Source organism: Balaenoptera ricei, chromosome 2 (genome assembly GCF_028023285.1).
Source record: "Balaenoptera ricei isolate mBalRic1 chromosome 2, mBalRic1.hap2, whole genome shotgun sequence".
Lineage (NCBI taxonomy): Eukaryota > Metazoa > Chordata > Mammalia > Artiodactyla > Balaenopteridae > Balaenoptera > Balaenoptera ricei.
Window position 1 is genome coordinate 144,780,174 of NC_082640.1, and position 17,875 is coordinate 144,798,048.

The window sequence follows — 17,875 nt, forward strand, 5'->3', positions numbered from 1 at the left end:
GCTCCTGATGGCTGTGAGTTATTTCTGTAGGCTAAAGGAGACCTCAAAAATGCTCCATATAAGAAGGGAAAGTAGAGCCACGCTCACAGGGGCCTGAGTTTAAACTCAGGGGCTGAGTTGTTCTCACCTCTTTCCCCAGTCCAAGAGCTGCATCAAAACGTAAGCTGGAAGATTTGTTTTACAGGCATTATCAAAAAGTTGAATAAGAAGCTAGGACTTTATACTTTATAACAATAAACTTAAAAGCTTAGGTAAATGGATAATTTTCTGGGAAATATAAGTTAACATAATTGGATCGGGAAGAAATAAGATACCTATAAGATATCTAAATCAACTAAGAACCATTCTTTTACTAATTAAGTAAGCAGGAAAATTTCTCTTTCCCCAAAATTCCAGGTGGTCAAAGATGCTTTCACAGGCCTGTTTTATTAGATTTTTAAGGAACAGATAAGAACTATGTTAAATCAAATGTTTTAGAGAACAGAAAAGAGGGAAAGGTAATCAACTCCTCTTATAAAACTAGTATGACCTTGAGAAAAAAAACTGGAAAAAGACAGCATAGGGAAATTATAGAACAACTCCACTTATGAAAGTATCAGTAGATACAAAAATCCTAAGCATATAAAATTCAGCAGTGTATTCATATATGTGTCTCATGACCAAGTAGGATTTATATCAGGAATGCAAGCATGGTTCACATCATAAAATCTATTAGTGTGATATATTAGGTCAACTGGTTAAAAAGAAAATCCATAAGATCATTTTAATAGATTATTTACTAGATGGAGGAAAAACATCAATAAAATTTAACACTCAGTCCTGGGAAAAACTCTTAGCCTACTAGGAATAAGAGAAATGAGAGAAATGTCCATAATTTAGTAAACAGCATTGTGCCAGATATCTTCCATTTGTTTCTCCAGATCCACTTATCACATTTCTCTACCCTGTTCTCTGCCTATGACGAGTAAGCAGTTTCTCCTGCCTTCTGGCTTCCCATTGGGTTCAACCGCTAAAGAATCCTGGTAGGAAATCTGGGAGAAGAAAGAGAATGAGGTCAGGATATTTCTTCTTCTATCTCCCTCCCTGCAAGGCATGTTGGGTTGGCTGTGTCCCACTGTTCCTCTCAGAGCAGCTCCCTCTACCTCACTCTTCCCTTCCAGGTTCTAGAAGTCCCTTGGCCTAGATATAGCTACTTCTTACTGCCACTAGTGGTTATTGCAATACCCCCTCTGGTTCCCTTCATCCAAACCTTGGTACAATTACCTGTAAAGAAAACTTCCCTGAATTGTCCTAATTCAAATGTACCATCTATTTCCTTTCGGGACTCTGACGAGCATCTATCAAAATCCTATTGCGAATGTATTTCGCTTTAGAACCAGTCCCGTTAATGTCACAGATAAGGCAAGGATGTCCATTATTACTGCTTGTGTTCAAAATTGCAAGGGAAGTTTTAGTCAATGCAAAAGTCAAGAAAACCAGTACAAGGAACAACTGAGAAGAAAGAGAAGAAATTATTCCTGTTTATAGAAGATATTATCTACATAGAAAGTCAGGAAGAATCTATAGACAATTAGAATTACCAAGGTATTTCAATCAAGTTGTGGAACACAAAATTTAATACACAAAAATTATTAGCTTTCTTTTTTTTTTTCTTTCTTTTTTCTTTTTGGCTGTGTTGGGTCTTTGTTGCTGCACGCAGGCTTTCTCCAGTTGCAGCGAGCAGGGGCTACACTTCGTTGAGGTGTGCAGGCTTCTCATTGCGGTGGCTTCTCCTGTTGTGGAGCACAGGCTCTAGGCGCATGGGCTTCAGTAGTTGTGGCACGTGGGTTCAGTAGTTATGGCTGACAGGCTCTAGAGCGCAGGCTCAGTAGTTGTGGCGCACGGGCTTAGTTGCTCTGCGGCACGTGGGATCTTCCCAGACCAGGGATTGAACCTGTGTCCCCTGCATTGGCAGGTGATTCTTAACCACTGCGCCACCAGGGAAGTCCCCACAAAAATTATTAGCTTTCTTATTCACCAATAATAATCATTTAGAAAATTAAATGGGAAAAATACCTCATTCATTGTAGGATGAGAAAACCAAATGAGATATTTTGATGGCCAGTTGTATGTGTCAACTTGGCTAGGCTACAGTGTCCAGTTATTCAAACACTAACCTAGGTGTTGCTGTGAAATTCTTTTGTAGATGTGATTAAAGCCAATAATCAGTTGACTTTAAGTAAGGAAGATTATTTTAGATAATCTGGGTGGGCATGATTCAATCAATTGAAAGGCCTTAAGAGCAAAGCTGAGGTTTTCCAGAAGAAGAGGAAATTCTTCTTGTGGACAGCAGCTTCACCTCGTGCCCTACAGTTCCAGTCTGCCCTTCCTGACGGCCTGTCCTATGATTTCAAACTTGCCTTGCCAGTCCACCTCCACTGTCATGTAACCAATTCCTTTCAATGTCTCTTAACATATGTCTCCTTCTGTTTCTCTGGTTGAACCCTGACTGATACAGGTATCGAGAAACAAACCTAAAAATATACCACACAAGGCCCCTGTGGAGAAATTATGAAACATTATTGAAAGATCTAAAAGAAAATGTGGCTAAATGGAGATTTACGTCATGTTCATGGTTTAAAAGACTCAGTATTGTAAACCCGGTTAATTTTCCCCCAATTAATCTATGAATGCATTCCATTCAGAATACTGACAAGGTTTTTTTGTGGAACTTGACAAGAAGATCCAAACTTTACATGGAAGAGCAAAGGACTGTAAATAGCAAAGACAATTCTGAAGAAGAATAAGGTGAAGGGACTTGCCAAACTAGATATTAAGACTTAGCTTAAAGGTACATAATTAGGACAGGATGGAATTCCTGTGGATACACAAGTAGGCCAGTGCAACAGAAGAGAGAGCTCAGAAACAGACTCATTAAGATCTGGATATTGGATACATGACAGAAGTAACATTTCAAATCAGTGGTCACAGTGGATGATTCCATAAAGAGTTCTGGGGCAATAGATTAATCAAATGGAAAAAATGTAAAATTAGATTCCAATTTCACACCTGCATACAAATGAACTTAAGATGGATTAGGACCTAAATGTGAAAAGTTAAAGATTACAAATTTTAGAAATAAATAAGGATATCTTTATGAACTTGGGGAATTAAAAAATTTCCTTGACAAAATATGAGATACAAAACATAAAGATTAAGATTGAGAAATCTGACAACATTAAACTCTTTGTGTACACACACACACATACACACAACAAAATGAAAAGGCAAACCATAGATCGAAGATACTTGCAACACATATAACTAACAGAGGACTACGTCTAAAATATATAAAGAACTGTCACAGATCATAAAGAAAGAGATCATAGAAAACGGGCAAAGGATTAGAATAGGTAAGGAAAGAGAATAAGTTTGTGACAAATTGTCTAATACCTCAAAGAGTATAATGAAATCATTCAGGTCGGAATCACTCTCCTTATCCCTCACCAGCCGTCTTTACGCTCATCTTTCTCTTCTCTCCATTCATTCTTTCAACACTGATTAACACATACTTAGTGATCACCCTTTATGTGCCAGCTACTGTTCTAGACACTTGGATATTAGTGAAGATGACAGACAAAAATCCCTGCCCCTGTGAAGATTATATTCTAGCATTGAGTTGGAGTGTGGGAGGTGCAGGTAGTAAAAAAAAAACACACAATGAACTTAACACATAAGCAAATTGCTTGGTGTGTTAGATGGAAATAAGCGCTCCAGAGAAAAGACAGTGAAGGGTCAAGGGAATCAGGAGTGCCAGATTAAGGGCTACAGTTGTCAATAGGCTGTCATATAAGCCTTATAGGGAAAGTGAGCTTTAAGAAAATCTTTGGAGATGAGGGAGTCATCCAAGGAGATAACCTGAGGAAACTCTATACGTGGGGTGCGGTGGGAGTGGGGGACCATCTCCACCTTAAGCTGGACCTGAGATGGTTGGATGAGAAGGTGAATCACCCAGAAGGGACGGTGATGATCAACTCTTCAACATGGGGCAAGTACATTTGATTCAGAGTTCCCTGGCAGAGCTTCTCAGATCTTAGCCACTCTGAGTTGGAGAACCTTAGTTCATGACCTGCTGTTTACTTGAGTAGATGTTCAGGAAGTGGAGTATGCCAAATATGAAACTCAAATTATTTAGGATGCAATTAGATTTGGTTTAATAATTTAAAATACTTTTAGAATTTTCTTTGGCAGAGGTTAGGCTATTAATTAGCGTGTCATGGGAACCCAGCATTTATTATTCTCTCAAAAATCCATTTGTGGTAGAAAATGTGCTGAGCCTCATTTGTGAAGATAATTATAGTTTATATCTTTTGGAGTGTCTGCCAAGTTCCCAGTGATTTCCCTCTTCTCTGGGAGCTGCTTCTAGAATCTATGGGGAGTGGCAGTTGGTGGGGAGTGGCATTTGGTGGCGGGGGGTGGGGGGCTTCCCTGCCCACATTTCTACTGCATGAGCATATTCTCTGGTCATAGCTCATTGGAACAGAGCTAGAATCATGAGCAAAACTGAGCCAATAGCATCTTTTCTCTCAGGAATTTTGAATTAGACCCAAGAGGGCCAGACTAGTCTGTTTGGCTGGAATTATAAGATGCGAATTCAAGGTGGCCATATTTCACCAAGCGGTCTTGAGGACCGGAGAAAGTCGACCTGCAAGGAGAGATTAAAGCAAATGCAGAGAGAGAGTTCTTCTGCCTTTCAGGTTCCAAGACATAGCTCTTCCCTGAAGTCTAGATGCCTCCCAGCTTTTGAGTTCCTTAAAACACTCCTATATCCTTATAATTTATCGCATTGGTTGCTTTGGCTAGTCCATTTGACTTCTAATACAGTGATGCTGCAGGTCTGAAATAGCAGGGAGCTCACTTTGATTTTTTTTCCCACCAGGGATAATGGGTCTCATTCATTCATCTGTTCATTCATTCCTTTATTCATAAACTTTTGAGGGATACATATTAAGTGTTAGTGACTAAATATGTAACACTGAATGAGATGTTTTTATGCTCAAATAATTCATCTTGATTCTTCATTTTTAAGGTGGTTGGCTGGGATGTGGGGAATGCAGTCTTTGACTCTGAAATACCAAATTTCTCTTTTTGAGTTTGATTGACTTGAGAGAATCAAAGCCTGACTTTAGCTTATTCTGGGTTGATAGATATAAAAAAGTACTTTGTGAACTATAGGCTGGTACATGGATATTTTTCACTGGTTATAGTAATATCTTCTATTTGAGTTATTCGGCTTAGAGTCTTCACAGGAATATATATTAAACGAGCTCCTTTGAAAGGATACCTTTGATTTAGGAATAAAACGTAAGTTTTTAAAATTGCCACTTTAGCTAGAGATATGCTCAAAAATTTAAAAATTATATATCAATTTGATAGAATTACACTTTATTTTCCAGTAACTAAGCAATATTTTGAGGTTTCTAATATTTTGGGAAAAGATACTTTTTCTGTGTGACCAAAAGATATAATCACTTCAAATAATGATTGTGAGCTTCTGGAGAAGACAGGTAAATAAAAACCAACGTTAAAAGAAATAATCCCCAACAGATGAGCTCAAATACCCCTGGGATTAGTCCAGACACCTGGGTGAGTTGTGTAGCAGGTGGGGTTTAGTTCCAATTCCCTTTTTCAAATATCAGTGGTAGATCCTGCTCACAAGAGAGCCCCAAACCTTCCTTTTAGCTGATGCTCAGTTTTAAGGACCCACTCAGATCTCTTTCCCCTTCTAAGATGAGAGTTCTTAAAATTTATAGTTCTCTACAGGGAATTCATTAAATATTTATTAAGGTGAATGTATTTAAAGCTCTTGCTTTGCTGCCTTGAAATCCAATGTCCTCAGTTTAGACAACTAGTTAACATTTAGAACGATGAAAAGTTAGGGGTAGAAGGGCTGTTGAGATCATCTATGCCGATGGTTAAGAGCACAGGCTTTGGAGGCCTGGTTGATATGTGGCCCCTGTTGTCCTTGGGCAAGTTACTTAATCTCTGAAGCACATGTATAAAACAAAGATAATGCTTCCTTTCTCATAGAGGGGTATGAGGATTAAATGAATGATGTAGATCATTGTTGCTTAGAGTGTATCAGACTTGTAATAGGTGGTAATTGAATAGTAGTAGTGGTTGTTACTGTTATTTATTACAGTGATTTCCCTACAGTCATCCAACGAATCAGTGCAAGATTCAGGTCCTCTGTGCCCCATTATGTTTACGTCTTTAGTACTATACTTCCTTCTTTTGGTGGTGGTCTTAAAAGTGAAATCATTACAAAAGGAAATCCTAAAGAAATATGGTTTTTGCATTGACAACATTCTCTTTAACAACACTGTCATTCTCATTAGCTTAGTCATTGTCAATATCCCTCTTCTATGATTATAGTTAAAAAGGGATGTTACCATTAAATCCAAGAAATTCCTTATGAAGCCTTTTAAATGCATCTTACTTGAAGTCTTCGGGGTGGATGCCTTTTAATAATACTTGTTTCTCCCTGTTCCAGTGGGATGTCAAAATACATGGCCCTCGGTCCTTGAAGGGTTGGAGAGAAACAAAAACAAATCATTAAAAACAATTTACTATTAAATTAGACTGGTCATTAGTTATTAGACTTTGTTAACACAATTTTGTATCTTCATTTCTGTATGTCTAACCGATAGGTTGAATGTGGAAATGAAACACATAAAGCAGGGACCCTACATAACTGCAAATGATGAAATATTAGCCTAGACACAGGACTTAATTTCTGCTTTCATCATTTCCTCCCCAGATTAATATTTAGAAGAAGAGCTGCACAATTAACAACGTATTGAGTGTAAGTGTTATTCAGACATAGAATTTAGCTTGGAAAATAAAAACTTATTGATTTGTTTTAATTTCATGAAATCTCCCCAAATAAATAGGAAATCCGAAAACATACAGCTTTAAGAAATGAAAATAAGTTCTCTTTTCAGATAAAATAGATAAATAGATGGATAGGTATTAGACAGAGAGATGATAAAGAAATGGAGCTTGAGTGTGTAATAGGAGTATGCAGTGTTTAGCATTGAATGTTCCCATTTAAATAGTCCCCCCAGCTAGGGAAATGAATTCCCACAAGTTGCAACTATAATACAACATATCAGTATTCTTTCCTGATAAAATAACCCAGGGCTACAGAGTTAAGCCTCATTAGGAAAGAGAGAAGTTCAAGAGATCCATATGGATTTCATTTTTCAGTTTGATTATCCTCGGCCCTTGGGACTACTACCATGACCAATGCTACATGAATGACGTTCTTGTCCTTTCCTCTTAACAATCTGGAAGCATTCTGATTTCTAGATTGTTGTGTAGACTATCCTATAGTGCCACTTTGCATTTTAAATGGAAAAATCCATGGGTAATTATGTGTTTCTATCCTTAAGACATTTGAATGATCACCTTAAGAACTTCTCTATGTCCTTATTTTCTTTCAAGAGATGCCAGTATATTGAGCAAGACCAAAAACATGTTGGATTTAAAAATGTAAACATTTTCAGCAAAATTTTTTTCAGCAATGCGACTACTTACTTTTATGCCATGATTTGAGTAATATCACCCCGTTATTTAATTTGATACTGCTGAAATGGCATAGGCTGTGTTACTTTTACCCCTGATTTATAGGTGAAGAAAATTGAAGAAGTAACTTGCCCAAAGTCATACTATTTGGTATTTGGTGGAGCTGGGGTTAGAATATGGGCCCCTTGAAAATAGTGTTCAGAGTGCTTACCATCCGTTGTTATTTATTTTTAATGAGATTTTGCAATTTCAAAAATAAGAACATTTCCCAGTTGGGACTCTTAACACGTTAGAACCAGCTTTTACCTGTCAGTTACCAAAATCTTAAAACTCTAGATGGAAGGTTTGGGTAAAAAAGGAATTATTCAATGAAACTAAGAGGAATATTCCTACTTGCATGCTTAGGAAGTTGAAAACATTAAAAAAAAAAAAAAAAAGGGGGCCATATAGAACCAGTCAAATGTTGTCAGTTCTGTAGAAAGTAGCCATGAAAATCATTCTAGGTAAGATCTACTAGGTGCTGAAAGGGAATATATAGCTTTATGGCCAATAATGGGAACTTATTTGTGTTAATAATCCAGAATGCGAAGAAAAGAAAAAACAACATGCATATATATGTGTGTGTGTATATATATATAACATGTACATATATATATATATATATATATATATATGCATGTATCTCTTCCCAAGTTAGAACGTTAGTTTAAGTATCATCTGTTTAAGTATCATCATGGTTGTCATAAAACAGTCTATGTCTTGTAAAATATCCCAGGAGAATTTATAGCCACTTCTGGCTCAGAGCTTCCAATCATAATAGGAAAAATTCTCTTAGTTTTGCATACGACCATGAAGAATAAGGGGCTGGGGAGAGGGTGCCCCATCCGCTCATCTGTACTGCAATAAATCAATTCAATTTGGGGTGGTTTCCAAATTCACATCACAATGGATTCACTCCTAAAATACTGCTTTCAAAACAACAAAGCCTGATGCAAGAAACAGTACTGAAGAGAATGATTTAAATTTAGAATCTAACTGAAACATATAATTGTCCTAATTATCACATCTTTATCTATAGAATTTTAATTGCCTGGCAAAGCTAGGTATAAACATCCAAAGCACTATAAACCAAGCTGACACAAAATGATTTTTTCCTTCTCATGTGGAATGGTGAAAAGCCCTTAGTACACAGTTTACACACCTATTCTAATGTGCCCAGAATACTTACAACTGACAAACATTGTCTCCCTTTGAAGGATGTTCTCTTATATTTCAGTAATTTAGAAACTTTCAGAGATTATAGAGATAGACAGTCAGGTAAATCTATCAATAGCGCTCCTCGGCCCAAATCCACAAATCTCATGCTGGGTTTTATATTTACCTGCAGAATATCTTCCATAACAGGTCTCTCTTAGAGGTGGCAACTGCCCTTCCAAAGCTTTATTCCGTTCCTGCAGTCTTGCAAATGAATATGAACTCTTTTCTTCTGGATTCTCAGTGAATACAAAGTCCACAGGGGCGGCTGAGGGAGTCTCTTCCTCTTTGTTTTGCAAAGGTGCTACCTTGGTCACCCTTGGGTGAGCCTTAGAGTGGCTCAGGCCCATTTCACATTAAAGACACTCAGTGTAAAACCATGAGGTTAGTGGTTTGGGGCCTTTAATATAGCTTGTTTTCATCAAGGGATTTCCGAAGTTAACCCAGCTCTAAAGCAGTCGTTTCCTTCATAACATCTGTGTAGTTTTATTTCACTACACACTAACACTTTGGCCACTTCCTGGGAGGCTGGTTTCCATGGAGACTGCCCTTCAACTCCTACTTTGCCATTTCAGACCCAAAGAATCCAGTTAAACATTGACTTGGTTATGCTACTTTCTGAAAGACTCAGTGGTAAGAAGAGAAACCACTATTGATCATTAAACAAATCCCTAACACCAGGAAGGCCATTAACAGAGATGGAGAGCAGGGGTTCAGAGGTCTTAAATTTGACCCTTTCATTGGTCTTAAATTGCACTCTTTCATTGTGCGTACCTTTAAACATCATCTGTAAGAATTACCAACTGAGAAGAGCTAAGTCATCTTTGGAAATGACAGGAACTAATCATCTAGAGCTTTGTTAATCTTTAATCTTAATTGAAGAATTTATCTTCCAAATAGGAAAGGAAACAGCAGAGTAGCTAAAATAATTTTTCTGTCAATAATTTGAATTGCCTTTGAAGGAAATGAATACATTACAGGAGGGCAGGGAGACAATAGCACTTTTTTCCTGGGGATGAGGGGACAAACTTCTTGAATAAATAGTTCAAGTAAAACTCAAAGATAGCCTATTCAAAGATAGCCTATTTACTATGTTTAAAAAAATTGAAAAAAAAAAAAAGACTGAAAAGCAATGTGCTGAAATGTTGAGCAGTGATTTTTGAATGTTGGGATTATGGGTGATTTTTATTTTATTCTTTATATTGATACTTAGAACTCACTTTCAAGTTCTAATTGTTCATGACCACAGATTGCTTATGTTTTCATCATATCTGTACAGGGATAGAGAGAAGTTCAAAGAAATTTATTTTTCACTTTTGTAAAATTCGTTTTCTAAGATGCTAATATGGGTTTGGAAATTCTTGTAAGCCAATAGAGGTCTTCTAAAAAGAAGCCTGAGTTTAATTTTCTCCTACTTATTCCCTTTGCATTTTACACACAATTTTCTCTGTGGCAGAAAGACTTGTAAGAAATAATCATATATTAATAGTATCTGCAAGCAAAACTACCTCTGGTAACTAGAGACTAGTTTAATTATAAAGATTAAAATACTTGAACAATATCTAGTCAGGTTTATTTTTGGATACAATTAGTTTAAGTATTTCTAAGGGCAGGTGAAAGTATTGCAAACTGACAAATGAACTAGAAATTATACTGGAAACTGTGGACTTCATGGATCTGGACCAGTGAGAAAGATTCAGTTCTCATTTTTTGCCTTATTATTATTTAATTTCAAGAGACATATCTGTAGAGAATATGAGCCTCTGTAGAGGAAGTTGGGTAGTTGTTGAGGAAACGATGAAAGAAATGAAGATTTATGCCACATTTTTTTCCATTTATCACTAGCCACTTCCAAGCTTTGAAACTTGTGCAGATTACTTAACCATTCCATGCCTGAATTTTCTCATCTGTAAAATGGGGTTAATAAAAATACTTAATGAGGAATGAATCAATTAATTCCACTTATAGCTCTTAGAATAGTACCTGACACACAGCAAGCTTGAAGTAAACATTAGCCAGTACACTTGTCCTCCTGAGGAAGTACTGTTACATGTAATAGGATAGTCCTTATCACCCATTGGTCAGAATCCATTAAAATAGACGTATTCCTGTCTAAAGGAGTTTATACCTAAGTATGGAAAAGACCAGTGAGGGAAGGTTAAATTAATTGGGCCTATTTAACTGGGAAAACAAACAATGCTTAAGATCTATTATTTAAAAAGTCATCATGTGCTTAAAAGGGGTTTTTAAGAGTGACAGAGAAAAATAATTTCAATTTCATTAAAAGAGGAAAAGGAGAAGTTAATCTCACCTGTGGAGTTATATATAAGACAATTTCTTAACCACAAGAGTTGGAAAACATTAAAAAGCTCTCATTCACAAAACCTTGCCCACTCCTCAGACTATCAGTGATACTTTATAATGATTCTTCCCCAGTTCCAGACTGGTTATGAATATGCAAGATAGTGTGTAAAGATGATTAAATATGTTATTTGTAATACTCAGAATTCTTGAATATGAAATGAGAATATAAGTATATAAATCTATTAAGATGAGGCAGAGAAGGAATTAAACTTTTCTAAAACTGAAGAGAATGCCCAGAGAGAATTTTATTAAGACAGAGGGCACAGAGAACGGAGAAGGGGGTGAGGTGCTGGAGGAGATGGAGAGGAGCAGGGACCCATAGCCAGGGGTGCCATTTCCACATGTGAGGTATGGAAGCCCCAGCTTGGGGCGGTTCCATAGGCAATCTGACCACGCAGTTCCCATGAACTTACTAACCCTGCGTCTCACCTCCTCTTCAGCCTTTAGATCCAAAGGCAGGAAGGAGAGGCAAACGCTATAATACAAAGCTGCTTTCTGCAGCCAGAAATCTCTGCTTTTGTTCTTGGTTCAGTCTTAACTTGAGCAAAACTGTTAAGGAATCTTGTTTAGTGAATTTAAATTCTATAGAAACTCAATGCACATTCATAGGAGATAGGTGGATTTTCCTGTTCTCTAATAAGAGAAAATTTTGCATGTGAATACAGAGGGCTGAGTTGGGTAACAGAGAGCAGGTTAGGTGCCCTCTAAGATTCCTTACAACCTTTTCCAGCCCGACTCACATGACAGTATCTCCTCAGAGTCAGCAAGACTAGAGCATTTTTTTCTTGTGTGGAGACATTACCTACCTTGTTCGTAGGATTGTGATTTGATAGCTCTTGCCATGGTTTTGATGGACTTCCCGGGGTCATCCACACTCTCTTGTCCCCCCACCTCTTGGAGATTAAGAGGCTGCCGTGAAGAAAGGTAGATTTCCCGCAGGTAGCTCACCAGGTACTATGTGAATCAAGCAGCAAGTAGTGACTGCTGTAGCAATAGGCTCTAAGCAGCTACAGACAAATAGAAAACCATACAAATGCTCAGTGGCTGTTTATAGTAATCTGTAGTAAATTTTAAAATTTATACAACCTAATGTTGGACAAATGAATTTCTTTTTTTAATGGGCTATGGGCATATCCATTTGGATGTTTTATATTAAGCAGATGGTGAATGCGAAGGTGATATTCCCTGGAATAGGATGGTGGTGATCTCGAGTCAGGTTGGTTAAATTGCCTTTTGATCATTCAGCGTAGTATTTTCTTGGAAAAGTTTCCGACAGGATTAAAAACAACATGCGTATAAATATTCCTTAGGGTTGGATTTAATTTCACACATGGGTTAATTACTATGCATTGGCCATTCAGTAAGTGGGATTTAAATCCTAAATGTTTACAGGATTCCTCAATTATACATTTAATAAAGTTATAGTCTTTTCTGCAATTGATCTGTAATGAATAAGCCATCACAAGAGGCTTTTCAGCCCTGTGAATTACGTGTTTGGATGCCAACTAAGCAGAGCTGATGTATGATCCAAACCTTAGTTTTCCTCCCAGTGATTATTTCCCTCTATATTTATCCATACATTTGGTGTGAGGGTGACAGTCCAACCAGACCTATTTGGTTTGGAAATGCTAAAGCAAAGCAAATGGAAAAAATGTGAATTGAGGCTTCTTGTATAAACTGTTAAATGAGATCAGTTGAATCAAATTTGTATCTCTACACTTTAAATGCAATCTGCAAGTGCATCACTGAATTAAATGCTAAAACCAAACCATCACATACCTGCTGCTCTGAAGACAGCCAGTGTATGAGTTTCTTAAAATGCATTGCTAGTGGATTTAACTTAGGTCAAAGAATTTTTGTATATTTTATCTCTCATTGGGAGAATATCAGCTTTTGGTTATAATAATCCTTTTTAAGACATCTTTAGAAAATCTTTTTTCTCTTCTTCCTCCCTTGAAATAAGATTACATTTTAACTGTTAATCCATAGATGTTTGTCTCAAGAATTTACATTGAAATTTAACCTTTAATACATGGTCTCTATCTGGTCTAAACCAGATAGAGTCACTCAGGATATAGGCCTAAATCGATTAACATGCATTTTTTCCTCCCTTAAGGCAAAAAGCCTACTCTTGCAGATGTCTACTAAAAACAAATTATAGAGTTCCTCTTTTTTTGAGAAATTTAAAATTGTGGACCCAGAGGTGAAAACGTGGGATTCTTTCTAGCTTTCAAGGTGCATAAGAACAGGATGGAGAGGAGCGTGATGAAACGGATGTCCCAAAGTTCAGGGTGGGCCAAAGTGGTCCCAAGTGTCACTTCAGCGGGTGTCATCAAACTAAATGCTACCCGGCCAGAGTAGTGGCCCAGCTCAGAAATCTCAGTTGTCAGAGAACAACCCTTAAAAAACCTTGTGTTTTAAGGTGCATTTACTCTGGGGTATGCCCAAATCAGGGATGTCTCCCTGTCCTGGGAAAGTCTGTACCTTGATTTTTTTTTTTAAACTGCAATGAGATGAAATTTAGGGGGCACCAAGTAAAGAGACCTTCCCTAAAGATTTCCCTTTCCCTCATTCCCCCTTTTGTTACTTTTAATAAATGTGATACCCAGCAATCCTGAAAGGCACCCTCACTTCTCTGGACAGACTCTTTACCTGTCCAGGTGTCCCAGGAACCCCGATCTGGCTTAGGTCACTGGGCAGTGCAGTGAGGACAGAGGGCTTCCTGTTACCTGGGGCTGAGCCCCTGCCAATGCAGTCCAGTGACCACCCTGACCCCCTTTATTACTTTCCTTGGGGCAGAAATTATATGTCCATGATGCCACCCGGTCTTAACTCTATGATCTCTTTAGGGACTCTTGTAAGGCATGTTTCGGCCTTTCTTTTCTTTTCTTTCTTTCTTTTTTGAAAATACAAACAGAAAGCAAATCGGCATGATTGCTAAACAAAGGGATAGAGGCAAAGGATTTCCTAATCTTAAATTTACTTCCTTGCTACCAGTTTGTAGCCGAGATACACATCATGGAGTGTCTTGCTTTACAACAATAGAATAATGCAACAATAAACTCAGTCTGTTCATTCCATCTGCTTCTCATGAGAAGGGAAAAATTATTACCCAGAAGTGTTGGGGGGATGATCTTAGGTTCCACTGGAAAGATTTTTGCAAGGATCTTCCATCATAATATCCACTTGGACCCATACTCTTTCTGAAGTAGTTCCAAGAGCTGTATACAAAGCCTTGACAGCACGCTGGCCAGCTGCCTGATCGTATTGCTTATGGCTTATTCTGCTCTCATCAGCATGCCTGTGGGCACTGCTGTCGAAGCAGGGCAGTGGGCTTAGGCTTCTCTTTATTAGAGCAGTGCATTTTCCCACGGGTCTTTCCAGGGCTCTCTCTGTTATCCCGAGGAAGGTAGGTCCCCGGGCGCCGGATTCACAGGCAGCCAGATACTTCCTCAGACCTGCATCCCTTCTAGGTGTTCCTTGCTACAACTGGCGTGATGTCCTCTGCAGGACTTTACTCTTTTTTTTTTTTTTTTTTTTTAAAGTGTTGAAGCTCTAACATGGAATAGTAAGGAATTATTTTTATTTATTTATTTATGGCTGTGTTGGGTCTTCGTTCCTGTGCGAGGGCTTCCTCTAGTTGCGGCGAGCGGGGGCCACTCTTCATCGCGGTGCGCGGGCCTCTCACTATCGCGGCCCCTCTCGTTGCGGAGCACAGGCTCCAGACGCGCAGGCTCAGTAGTTGTGGCTCACGGGCCCAGTTGCTCCGCGGCATGTGGGATCTTCCCAGACCAGGGCTCGAACCCGTGTCCCCTGCATTAGCAGGCAGATTCTCAACCACTGCGCCACCAGGGAAGCCCCGGACTTTACTCTTAAACTTCAGACATCTCCAAACGAAGGCAGCAGTTAATTTCTATGTGCCTGTTTGCAGCCCTGGTGTCTACAATGCATAAGCTCTGCGTAACAGGATCCCCGGGTTATCTCCAGCTTCCGTGCCTGTAGCTCCTGTTGAGAAGCAGAATGCGGAGGCTGCTGTTGAGGAGGAGAAGCAGGAGGCAGTCCACTGTGACGGGCACTACAGGGGGAGTATCTCACATGAATGAGACACGGCCCTTGTTAGTCTTACTGGATAAAACATCTAGCGCTGGTAGTGAAAAGTCAAGGACTGGGGCAGAGCTTGGACCTCTAGAACCATACGAACATTTGCAGTTTAGCGAGTATTTCAACAGCTTTCTGCTGCCCTTAAGGTAAAATCCAAACTCATTTATGTGGTGTTTTAGTTTGGGTTCCCTCGGACAAAGCTTCCGGCATAAGCGGTTTATTTGGGAGTGGTCCTAGAACTCACAGGTGGTGTGTGGGGAGCTAATTCAGGGAGGGGGAAAAAAGCGAATAAGAGGGGCTGTATAATTTAGCTTGTTCCACTGTGCTGAGTACACCTTAGTCCTGCTGTGGATTTCTGGGAAACAGTGTTGAACACATACTTCAGAGATACCCCAGCAGACAGGCGAGGGAGCTGGGATATCTATACCTCCACTCCTGTCTGTCTCTGATGGAGAATTGCTGAGGGGAGGGCAGGGCGGGTTGTTCATTCCCTGGCACTTCCAGCTGGCCATTCGCCTCAGGTCAGGGCAGGTTCTAGCAGTCAAAGAAAGCCCTGGGGGGAAAAGAAAAAAAAGAAAGAAAGCAAGCAAGCGAGCCCTGGGACAGAGTGATGAGTGCTGGCAGCATGCCATGAAATGGTAGAGGCCCAGGAATTGGGGTGGGGCACCATCTCCTCCACACGCTCTTGTCTATTCCTGCACAAGCAGCCCTCTGGCGCCTTTTCCAGCCTCAACTCAGGAACAGGCAGTATATGAGGGGGCTTTGTGTTTGGGAGGTGATACTTCCAGGAGGGTGGGTTAGGCATCATTAAGTAAAGCAGCTGGTAAGCGGTCAGTAGGAAGGCCCAGTAGCATCAGGCGGCAGCGCATAAGCCACAGGATCAGTTCAGTTCATCTGCGGATCTCTGCTCTGATACTAATAGCTGCTGCTTTGGAGTACTCAGTATGCCCATGCACCATGCTAAAGGCTTTCGTGCATTTTCTCAGTTAATCTTCACAGCAGCCCTGTGAAGTAGAATGCATTATTCCCTTTTCGCAGGTAAGGAAATAGGGCTCAGAGAAGTTCAGTAACTTGTCTGAGGCCACATGCCTATACATGGCAATGACCAGATGTAAGTAAGCCCTGCTGGTGTGACTCCACAGCCCTTTGTTTTGTTCTGTTTTTTCGTTGTTGTTGTTTTTGTTTCCTGGTTGTTATATCTCTAAAATGTCAAATCTTTTCATCTAAAGGAATCCTCCCACCTTTTACATGCCACTAACTTGCTGAAAAAAATTAGTTGTCCTGTGGCGTGTGCATATTCTGGATCTGATTGTTTCTTCCTGGTGTCATTTAACTTGTCCCTCCAGTCTCCGGATTTTCTGTAAACCGGAGTTAGGTCTAAAGGCTCGTTAGATGCAGGTTCCATCATTTAGTGACCCCGATTCTAGCTGGTCTGGTACACGGCATACTGCATCCATGGCGAGGCTGGGAGCTAAGGTTAATCAGGGGGTTCAGGATGCGACAGCGGATCCCTCCATTGCAAAGATGCTTCCCCCCCTTACAATCAGTGAGTCATCCGTGGGTGATAACTTTCAATGCCCGTGCTCTTAACCATAATATAATAGAACTATCTCAACCCCAGAGTTTCAAATTAGATATGGTGATGCCAAATCTGATCCCACCAAGGTGCCAGCCTGAACTGACAGAGGAGTCTCAGACTTCAGACAGCCTTGGCCTTTGTTTAAAAAGAAATGGAGAAGAGGCAGGCTGTCCCCTCTTCACTTCTCTAGACCTGATCTTTTCAGGTTTCAGGTGGAGATAACAATCAGACCCTCGAGGGCTGCAGAGGTTGAGCCCCAGGAGGTCAGGACAGGAGGGGCTGCCTTGGGGCCCAGGATACCAGCGTGCCTCTTGCCGTCATTCCAGGGGCTGCCGAGTAGTAAGGGCAGCCCCCCCTTTCCTGCACTTGCCCAGATTCATTCCAGATGATACTGGGCCCCTCTTTGTCTCTCATGCCAGCCGCCACAGGTCCCAAACAAGCCAAGAAACTGCCAGCTTCCAGTTCCAATTATGTTAAATGGGCCTATTAATGCAATCAGATCTGGTTGAGCACCAGAATAAACCCCAAAGCACCAAGTGATTTGATGACATTCCCACACACTTGGCTCTCATTAAAGCTCTGCCTGGCCTGGTGAGCTGCCCTACAACAGCCAGATGTGTCCAGGGGGCTGGAACTCTACAGGGAGAGCCCAAGGCTGAGTTGCTGCAGCTGCTCCCCTGGGGCCCCTGAGGCAGTCCCCTCTGGCAGGGCCTCTCATTTTCCCGCGCCATCGCTTGACATCTGGGTCCAGGGAAAAAGTTCACGGACGCCCTCCGCTCTGAAAAAGTGAGATGCAATCAGTAATAATGTGGTTTGCCCAAAAGGGCAAGCACATGGGTCTGGAGCATGTGAGTGCTGGGCGACCCCACCTGGAAGGGACTCCTAACAAACTTTCCCTCACCCCCAAATCTTGCCAGGTCAGCAAAGGACAAGTGGAAAGATCTTTAAGAGAGGAGAGTAGTTGTCGAGACTTTTGGTCACATTTCTGATCTTATTTTGTTCCTGGAGGGC

General features: G+C 40.1%; 1 protein-coding gene across 2 annotated transcripts in view; it reads right to left on the reverse strand.

Moving 5' to 3' along the window:
* CCDC198 (coiled-coil domain containing 198) overlaps positions 1 to 9,310 on the reverse strand; it is a 32,704-nt gene extending 23,394 nt beyond the window's left edge. For both annotated transcript variants that reach the window (XM_059914306.1, XM_059914305.1), the window contains exons 1-2: positions 8,948 to 9,310; positions 6,479 to 6,561 (exon numbers count right to left, since the gene is read on the reverse strand). In XM_059914306.1, the coding sequence (XP_059770289.1) occupies positions 6,479 to 6,561; positions 8,948 to 9,170 (306 nt within the window). In that variant the 5' untranslated portion in view covers positions 9,171 to 9,310. The remainder of the gene's footprint in view (positions 1 to 6,478; positions 6,562 to 8,947) is intronic.
* Positions 9,311 to 17,875: the final 8,565 nt, after the last annotated feature.